Consider the following 10464-nt stretch of genomic DNA (forward strand, 5'->3'; position numbering starts at 1 on the left):
AACTGCTGAGCCACCCAGGGATCCCCTGGTTATATATTTTTTAAGAATTTTATTTATTTGAGAGCAAAAGAGAGAGCATGAGCAAGGGAGGGGTAGGAGTAGGGGCAGAAGGAGAGGGACAAGCAGATTCTGCTGAGCAGGGAGCCTGAGGTGGGACTCGATCCAGGACCCCAGGATCATGATCTAAATTGAAGTCAGACACTTAACTCATTGAGCCACCCAGGTGCCCCAACAAAAAATAAAATTTTTGAAATTAGTTTTTGAATAGGTAATTCATGTACAAGTTTATGATTCTAAAGGTACAAAAGGGCGTATGGTAAAAAGTTTGCCTTCTACATTTGTTATCAGTAAGCTGCTTCTTCCCAGATTCAGCCAGTAGTAATTTATCTGTATGGAGTGTGTATTTGCATTATTTTTTACATTAATGTTATTATTCTATATATAGTGTTCTTTAACTCTTTTTTTAATAGCCTTATTGACATATAATTCACATACCATAAAATTCACTCAATATGTCTGGCTTTTAAAATATGTTCTTTTGAGATGCCTGGGTGGCTCAGCGGTTGAGTGTGTCTGCCTTTGGCTCAGGACGTGATTCTAGTCCTGGGATCGAGTCCTGCATCAGGCTCCCTGCAGGGAGCCTGCTTCTCCTTCTGCCTGTGTCTCAGCCTCTGAATAAATAAATAAAAAGTCTTTTTTTTTTTTTTGAGATTTATTTATTTATTCATGAGAGAGAGAGAGAGGCAGAGACACAGGAGGAGGGAGAAGCAGGCTCCATGCCAGGAGCCCAACGTGGGACTTGATCCTGGGACTCCAGGATCGCGCCCTGGGCCAAAGGCAGGTGCTCAACCGCTGAGCCACCCAGGGATCCCAATAAATTAAAAGTCTTTGAAAAAAATGTTATTTTGGAGCACCTGGGTGGGTCAGTGGTTAAGCATCTGCCTTTGGCTCAGATTGTTATCTCAGGGTCCTGGGATCTAGTCCCACATCAGGCTTCCCACAGGGAGCCTGCTTCTCCCTCTGCCTGTGTCTCTACCTCTCTCATGAATAAATAAATAAAATATATATATATATAAAAAATATATATCGAATATATATGTAAAACCAAATAAGTAAAAAATTTATTTAGTATCAATAAAGTATTTTCTATTCTATATATACATATAAAAAATATATAACATATATATATATAAAACCAAATAAGTAAAAAATTTATTTTTTAGTATCAATAAAGTATTTTCTATTCTACCTATCTAACCTACAGGGAAGGACCAATCAACTGACCACATAATACATTTGGCATTATTAATCATTCATTCCTGTGACTTCTGGCTTACAAAAATTTAATTTTTTTAAAGATTATATTTATTTGAGAGAGAGAGAGAGAGAGAGAGAACAAGCAGGGAGGAGGGGCAGAGGGGGGGAAAGAGAAAGAGAGAGAGAAGCACACTCCCTGATGAGCAAAGAGGCCAACATGGGGCTCCAGGTCCTAGGACCTAGAAATCATGACCTGAGCCTACTGACTGAGCTACTCAGGTGCCCCACAAATCTTTGAATTTTAATTCAAATTTTTCATCTGTTATCCTTCAATCTAGTTTGCACATTTTTGAGTGCAAAGACATCTTATATCATTTATAACATTCCATATGATAGAAACTGAAATTTATTTTCCAGTACAAATATATGACAGATAAATCATTAAGTACTTTGAATGTGATTTCCTCACTTAATCCTCACAACAAATCTATGTGGTGGGCATTATGACCCCACTTTATAAACTAAGAAATTAGGAAAATGAAGCTTAAAGACACTGAATAATTTGCTTAACAATCACAGTTAAAAAATATGCCAGTTTAAGTCTGACTTTCAGCCCTATCTTAACTACCAAAATGCCAGCACTGCTCTCATGCACAAGCTCTATCTTTCTCTTTCCTTGCTAGTTTTTCTTTTATCTAGCCCTATAAATACCGATATTCACCAAGACTCCTTTGGCTTTCTCATTCCACTTTATCAAAAGCTTTTTCAATCCCAGAATCCAATCACCGGCAAATCCTGTCAGCTTCACCTTTAAAATACAGTAGCCCCCCACTTATCCACAGCTTAGCTTTCCGTGGTTTCAGTTATCCAGTCCAGAAGTATATGATTCTCCTTATGACACATCATCAGAAGGTCAATAATGGCCTAACATTATGTCACAATGCCTACATCATTCACCTCACTTCATCTCATCGTGTAGGCATTTGATTTCACATCACCACAAAAAGGGTGAGTATAGTACCGTAAGATGTTTTGAAAGAGACCACATTCATGTAACTTTTATTAGAGTATATTTATTTTGTTAGTGTTATTAATGTTACTGTTAATTTATAAACTTTATTACAGATATGTATTTATAGAAAAAATACAGTATATGCAGGCTTCAGCACCCTGAGTTTCTTTCTTTCTTTTTTTTTTTTTTTAATTTATTTATTCATGAGAGACACAAAGAGACGCAGAGACACAGGCAGAGGGAGAAGCAGGCTCCTAACAGGGAGCCCAATGCAGGACTCAATCCTGGATTCCCGGGATCACGCCCTGAGCCGAAGGCAGACACTCTACCACGAGCCACCCAGGCATCCCAGTACCCTAGGTTTCAGGCAGCCACTGGGAGGTCTTGGAACATATCTCCCATGAATGGGGTGGGGGGAACTACTGTATATACAGAATCTAATCCTTTCTGGTCAGTTATTTATTTATTCATTTATTTATTTATTTATTTATTATTTATTATTTTTTTTAATGATAGTCACACAGAGAGAGAGAGAGAGGCAGAGACACAGGCAGAGGGAGAAGCAGGCTCCATGCACCGGGAGCCCGACGTGGGATTCGATCCCAGGTCTCCAGGATCGTGCCCTGGGCCAAAGGCAGGCGCCAAACCGCTGCGCCACCCAGGGATCCCCTTTCTGGTCTTTTATACAGATTACTGTAACTCTTAGCCCTGGTACCTCATTAAAGTTTACTCTCCACAAAGTATCCAGAGTGATCTAAAAATTTAAGTCAGGGAAAAAAAAAATTAAAGTCAGAATGTCATCCCTCTATTCAAAAACCCTCCACTGGTAACCTATCTCAAAGGTCAAAGCCAGAGTCCTAAAGATCACCTATCAGGTCCTCGCATAACACTTTGCATAAGACTCACTCTTCTACCTCTGAGTCTCTAATTTAACATCACCTTCTCAATAAGGCCTTCCCTAGTCACCCTAGTCACCCTATTTAAAATGTCAATACCCTTAATCCCACCGTACTACTACTACTACCTAACACCGTTCCTATATTTCTCTATAGACCTTATCACTATTTGACATACTATAAATTTTACTTATTTATTGAGCTTTCCCCCAGTAAAATATAAACTCCATGACAAGAATTTTGTCTGCTTTGTTCATTGCTATACGTCGAGAACCTATGGTAGCTGGCACATGGTAGGCACTCCATAAATATTTTCTGAATATGTACCAAATCTTTACTATCAGCTTGCAGTTCTTGAAAAGGAGACCCACATTTCCAACTGACTATCAGCCATCTCCAAGTGCAAATCTCAAAGACACTTAAGCCCAAAACTGAACTTATCTTTTCTGCTGCACAAAACTGGCTGCTTCTCCTCTCAACCTAGACTACTCAAACCTTGGATTCATCTTTCATTCCTCCCACATCTAACTCATCTATACTTACAATTTTATATCCCAAATTTCTTTCAAATTCATTCCTATTCTAATATCCACCAGCTTATTTCGGGTCTTACTAAGTTTACTCACTTGACAGTGATTGAGCACCCACTCCATCAAGCATTATCCTAGACACTAGAATAAATGAACAAAAAAGAGAAAGAGTTCTTGCCCACATGAAGTTTAAAATCTAGTAAGAAAATAAAGCAACCAATGATCATATACATGTTTAATACAAAAAAAAAAAAGAACAGGGTCCTATGAAAGCATTTAAAAAGTGGTCTGATCATGTGTGTGGATATGGAGAACTTATCCTACCTAAGGGCTCCTTGGGTAAATGATATTTGACTGATGCCTGAGTAAGACAAAGGTACGGGAGTATGGAGCGGGCAGGAGCACTTTAGCCAAAAGCATGTGTAACTGTTCTGGGTTCTGAGGTAAAGAAAGGCAGTAGTGCAGTGATTAAGAATATGACTTTGGAGACAGACTACCTGGATTTGAGTCACCACTTATTATTAGCTCTGTGTACTAAGGCAAGTTACTCAATCTCTCCGAGCTTCCATTTTTCTCATTTTTTTAAAAATGGAGATAATAGAAGCATTTACCTTACAGGGTTACTATGAAAATTAAATCAGTTGATGTATATGATACACATATCATATATCATATATGTGTGTGTGTGTGTGTGTGTGTGTATATACCAGACCTTGCCACATAGTAAATGCCACATAGTGTTAGTAATTAATGAATACAGCTATTCTGAGGAATGAAATGAAATAAAGCTACTGTGATGAGAAGTGTAAAAACAGAAACTGGAGAGATTGACAGGAATATAATCAAAAGGTTTTAAGCCGCAGAGTAATTATTATAATAAAAATATAACTGGTAAAATCTCTCTCTCCAGACCCCATCCTCCTCACTGCCAAAAGAATACAAACTGATTGCATCAGCTCTTCCTTTCAAATTTTCAAAGGCTCCTCATCTTCTGCCCACATGACAAAAACCAAACCACCTTACACAAGTTAAAATGCTTTTCAGTATCACTCCGTTCTACATTTATGGCCACACAGTTCATTTCCTTTTTTTTTTTTCCAAACTATCTTCAACCACCAACATAAATGAGCTTTATGCGTCAATATTACAAATGTCTCACTGTTCTCAACACTCTGACACTATACACCCTTGTGGTTCTCTCCTCAGCAGTAATCCCTTTTTTCACCGTTGACTAGAAATCTGGTACCACTACAGTTCAAGACATTTTTCACCCACATTGTTTTTTTTCTCCAACTGTGTTAGAATGACTGCATTTCTACAAAACTTCAGAAATTTGCTGTTGATGTGAACTTATATAAGAATTCAGATATTTTTCCCTCCTACTTCAAAGCTTGTTCTTTTCTGAGACTCCATACAAAAGCCCCAAACTCTTTATAAAACTGGAAAGAGTTTTTAAAAAAGAGATAAAACTCTTGTCAACCCAAAAGTCAGGATCACTTCATCAAGATCAACAGTGGAACCAAACATTAACTGTCCTGGAAGTCAGAATTAAAGGCATAAGTTCTTAACCAGAGGTCCACGGACTCCTCAGGGCTACAAAGTAGTTTTATGAAGCCCCTCAAATCGCATGCAAAGTATATGTACATGCCTTTTTCTGGGGAGAGGGTTCATACCTTTCATCAGAGTTTCAAAGATATCTGTGACCTCCAAAAGGTTAAGAAGTGCTCTAGAGAAAAAGCAAAGACAAGCAAATGTGATTAAAAGAGTGAATCCTTTTCAGGGGCACCCTAAGTGGCTCAATCAAGTAAGCTTCCGACTCTTGATTTCGGTTCAGGTCATGATCTCAGGGTCATGAGACTGAGCCCAATGTCTGGCTCCCCACTCAACCGGGAGTCTGTTTGAGACTCTCTCCATCTCCCCTTCTCTCCCTCTCTAAAAAAGAAATACATATTAAAAAAAGGGGGGGTGGTGCTTGGGTGGCTAAGTGGTTGAGCATCTGCCTTTGGCTCAGGGTGTGACCCTGGGATCCTGGGATAGAGTCCCACATCTGGCTCCCCACAGGGAGCTTGCTTCTGCCCATGTCTCTGCCTCTGTGTCTCTCATGAATAAATAAAATCTTTAAGAAAAAAAGAAAAGGGTGCATCCTTTTCAGGCCATCAGATTTTATGGAAAGAAACACTCCATAAACCAACACAAAATCCATAAAGGCAAGTCTCAAGACTAGTGACTTACTCCGGGTATTTTAAAAGTGGAATTAATAAAAAGAAAATATTAAATCTCCTACTCATATTTCCTTTTTGTCTCATTCACTCAAAACTTTCTTTTCAGGGCACCTGGTAGCTCAGTCAGTTAAGTGTCCCATGCTAGATTTCAGCTCAGATTGTTATCTCACGGCTGTAAGATTGAGCCCCAGCGCCACACTAAGGCTGGAGTCTGCTTATCGCTCTCCCTCTGCTCACACTCTCCCTCTCAAATAAATAAAGGAATAAACTCTTTAAAAAAAAGCCAACTTTCTTTTCTGTGTATATTTTATAACATACCTAACAGTATCACAGAACATAATTTATTTAACACATACAACAGAGGTGGTTACTCAATTTTCTTCACTCGTCGACTTAGGAGACCACTGATATAACCCACATGTTTCAGTGCTACCAACTTAACAGCAACTCCAGGATATGTGAAAACCCACTAATCCACTTCAGAATCCATGGGTGAAAAATCAGATTTCACAGAAAGGCTAACTGCTGCCAACGAGCATGTGCCCTCCCCACCCTTATTCTCCTTACTCCTTTGTAAAAGCTCTTCAAGTCTTAAAGGATCAGTTTACAGCTTTGGCTAAATCAGCCTGGTTTGTCCAAGGTTCCCAGGATGATGGGACCAAAGTACCTGATGGGAAAACTACTTGTGAAGCCGCAAATGGACAAGTAATCAAGATATTCTCTCAATTGACCCTAAAATAAACTATTCTCTTCTTCAGGAAAATAATCATCCCAATGTGCGGAAGCTACCAAGATTCACAAAAGACACCATTTAAAACCGCCCTGTGACTGAGAGTGTCACCCAGTGGTGACACCACGAGATGCAGGGCCCTCCGCGAGATGAAAAGGAGAGAGAGAAACCTAGGGCTCTCCCAAAACATCACAGTTAAGAGTGAGCAGTGTTCCCGCTGGTAAGGATAGGGCGGCGGGGGGGGGGGGGGGGGGCGGGGGGCGGCGGGGAATCCGAGGACTGCTGGATCCCAGGTGCTGTGCCTTCACGACCCGAGTTCCCCGAGGTCGCTGGCGTCTGAGAGGCCTAGCTCCCGAGGCCTCTCCTCAGATTTCAGTTAGCTCCGAGGGCGTAACCCCACTAAAAAAAAAAGGAGTGGGCGCGTTCTCTGGATCGTGTCCGAAAGGCGGACGGGGAGAAACACACAAAGCTGCCGTCATAGGGGACGGGAATGCCGGCCTGGGAAAACGGACGGGAACGCGTCGACCCAGGAAGAAAAAGGGGTCCTGGCTCCAGCGCGGGGCAAAAGGGGGGACCACTGACGTAATGCAGCTCTGACGAGAACCGAGAAGGGAGCGGAGCAGTTGGAAGCACTTGCACACCCGGCGGGGAAGGGACGGATGATACGAGGGCGAAGAAAGAGCCGAAATAGCAAAGATGCCGCAAAACCCTACGGAGAAGTGGGAAATTCGGGAAGGCGTAGTGGGCAAGACCAGAGGCACAAAAGAAAAGAACTACGGCGGGAGCCAGGAAGCGAAGTGGAAATGCCGGCAAGGCGGACACGTAGTAAAAGGCGCAAGCCGGCCGGCAGAACGCAGTCCCCAGAACGCCGAAGGCAGCCTCGCCCCGCCTCACGGTACCTTCAGCTTATGGAGCTCCACCGTCTCCGCCGCCATCTTGCCGCCCCTCCAGGCCGCTACCCCCGCCCGCGGCCTCCGCTTCCCGGAGCTCCCGCCTAGGCGCAGCGAGCCACGCGGACCAATCGCGGTGGCTCTTACTCCCGCTTCACACTACCAACCCCTCCCATTAGTTCTGAGCGGACGTCGCGCTCGCCCGGCCGGCGGCTTCCCCCGGCTCTCTCCGTAGGCGGGGCGGGGGAGGGGCGGGGGAGGGGCGGGCCCTGCGCGGTCCGAACGGCGGAAACGGCGGCCAATCGCGCGGCCCCGTCGCAAACTGCCAGCCAATGGGTGGCGGCAGCGCTGACCGCGTTACACCAATAGGGGGAGGGCGGCTGGGCGGGGGCGGCGGCTTCCTGGAGACCGCAGGTGTGGGAGCGGACGCCGCGCCTCGAGTGGGACCCGCTGGGGAAGCCGCAGGTAGGGGCCGCCAGGACCTGGAAGGGGACTGAGGAGAAACGCGGGGAGGCGAGAAGCGGGGGCGGGGAAGCCTGGAGCGTCGGCTAAGAACCGTAGAGGAGCTCCTAAGGGAGCCCCGAGGCCGGCCGACGGACGACGCCCGAGAGGGAAGCCGGGAGGCGCGCGAGGCGGGCTCAACACCAGGTTTTGGGCAGTTTTAAGGAAAGCCGGACTGGCCAGATAGGCTTCACAACTCGGCGTCGACAAGCACGATTTTAAAGGGCCAAGTTCAGATGATCAGGGACGCCCCTGGAATCGGGGACAGGGCTCCATCTCTCGAGATGCTGCACGCAGGTCCCTTCCTAGCTCCGTCGAAAAGCCAGGAGGGGAAATACTGGGCAGCGCCCCGCTCTTGAGAAAGGGATTGGGACGCGGCCTGCTTACAGGCCACGGGGATGAGAGACACGATGGCAAGCCCCCGAGGAAGGTGCGGACTAAAGGAGTCTTGTCTGCTCACCCCGCGTTCCTGGTTTCCCCTGCTGCCAGGACTCCCTGCCCCAAGCCTAGGCTCACCCCTTCAGGTTACGGTTGAACTTTTAAGGATCACAGTGAGTAAGAGTAGAGAGGGCCTGTCTTGCCTTTTAAATTTTCTTCCCCAAGTTTTCAGTTTTTCCTTTGTGCACAGTGGGGAAGCTCTTCCCAGTGGAGTTCAGGGGATTTGGACTACTTAGGAGACAATTTGTGGGAACAAACTCAGAGAGGTTGACAGGAAATTGAGTTGGACTCCTGCCTGACCCCCCATTGTGGTAGGATGAATGTGGGGGTGGCACACAGCGAAGTAAACCCCAACACTCGCGTGATGAATAGCCGGGGCATCTGGCTGGCCTACATCATCTTGGTAGGACTGCTGCATGTGGTTCTACTCAGCATCCCCTTCTTCAGCATACCTGTTGTCTGGACCCTGACCAACGTCATCCATAACTTGGTGAGCACTAAACCACACCCTTATACCCAACCCAGGCCTTTCCCAATCAAAAACAAAATCATTTGTCTTCCTTTTGGGATCTCAGCATAATTCATGGGCTGAAGGACTATTTTCTGCCTCCTCACACTGCCCCCTTCCTTCCTCCTAGGCTATGTATGTCTTCTTACATACAGTGAAAGGGACACCCTTTGAGACCCCTGACCAAGGGAAGGCTCGGCTACTGACACACTGGGAACAGATGGACTACGGGCTCCAATTTACCTCTTCCCGCAAATTCCTCAGCATCTCTCCTATTGTACTGTGAGTCCAGGGGGAGATAATGGGAAATGCTCCAAGTGTCCGGTGCAGACACCCCCCCGCCCCCACCCCCACCCTGGGAAGCTTTAAAAGAGCAGACTACTCTTAGACCCTTTGAAGATATTATGGTATGGTCTAAATCTAGGGAGAGCAGTAAAAAGTAGGAAATAGTAGTCAAGCATTCCTTGCTGCCTCTTTGGTGGTATGGGAATGCAGAAAGGACTGAAAAAACACCCAAGTAAAACCAAATGGTTTTACACTTCCAAAGGAAGTGAATAAAGAAAGCCAGATTGATATAGATCTGTGAAAACTGTGGGGAATGGAAGCAAAGGAACTCTCATATAGGCATAGAGTCATAAGGGCTTCAGCTGTCATTTGCCATGTCATTAACAATTCAAAAACACTAACTTATAAATCTCCAGTTAAAGGTGCTGATTTTCTCCCCAACCCCAAAGTAAATACTGTTAATTTAGCTGGAATACTTTCAGATATTCTAGGACTACATGCAATAAAACTGGTCATTTAAAATAGAAGTCACTGGAAGATGATAAATATGAATAGGGAAAGCCAACTTCACTCAACGCATTTCTTCTCTCCCCAGCTACCTCCTGGCCAGCTTCTACACCAAGTATGATGCTGCTCACTTCATCATCAACACAGCCTCATTGCTTAGCGTACTGCTGCCTAAGTTACCCCAATTCCATGGGGTTCGTCTCTTTGGCATCAACAAATACTGAGGGATAGGGCTGGGGATAACACTGGACCAAAGGGCTAGAACATCCTTTCCTTCTCCGTATTGTCTTCTGCATCTTGAAAGCCTGAGAACTATATAACCTTTCCCCAACTCCAGGAAGAGAACAGATTGGAAAATGGGGCTCCCGGGGCCCAGCCCTAAGAGCAGATTTTTTTGAATCAGGAAAGGTGGGAAAGATAAGGGCTCAATCACTCTCCTTCACAGCAGGAAGCCATGTTTAAACAGCTCGTTTGGTAACTGAGCAGCTTGTTTTGTGATTTTTTTTTCTAGATCTTCTACCCACACCACTTTCCAGCTCTGTTTTGCTGTGTATTTTCCTTATAATAAAGATACTTTTTTTTTTTCTTTCCAGATATGGCTACAGTTTGGTCAGCAGGAAGGGTAGGGAAATGTCCTTATAGGCTAGGAAAGAAACAAGGAATAGCAACTTACTGTATAAAACTTCTC

General features: G+C 44.5%; 2 protein-coding genes across 2 annotated transcripts in view; one reads left to right on the plus strand and one right to left on the minus strand.

Moving 5' to 3' along the window:
• Positions 1-7779, minus strand: part of SARNP (SAP domain containing ribonucleoprotein) — a 50785-nt gene extending 43006 nt beyond the window's left edge. Inside the window, exon 1 of the mRNA XM_026002003.2 lies at positions 7547-7779. Within this exon, the coding sequence (XP_025857788.1) occupies positions 7547-7582 (36 nt within the window). The 5' untranslated portion in view covers positions 7583-7779. The remainder of the gene's footprint in view (positions 1-7546) is intronic.
• Positions 7780-7922: 143 nt separating this feature from the next.
• Positions 7923-10368, plus strand: ORMDL2 (ORMDL sphingolipid biosynthesis regulator 2). Its single transcript, XM_026002002.2, has 4 exons — positions 7923-8002; positions 8792-8966; positions 9115-9266; positions 9865-10368. The coding sequence occupies exons 2-4, from the start codon at positions 8793-8795 to the stop codon at positions 9998-10000; spliced, it is 462 nt and encodes a 153-aa protein (XP_025857787.2). The 5' UTR covers positions 7923-8002; position 8792; the 3' UTR covers positions 10001-10368.
• The last annotated feature ends 96 nt before the right edge of the window (positions 10369-10464 follow it).

The sequence above is a fragment of the Vulpes vulpes genome, unplaced genomic scaffold, assembly GCF_048418805.1.
Source record: "Vulpes vulpes isolate BD-2025 unplaced genomic scaffold, VulVul3 u000000697, whole genome shotgun sequence".
Lineage (NCBI taxonomy): Eukaryota > Metazoa > Chordata > Mammalia > Carnivora > Canidae > Vulpes > Vulpes vulpes.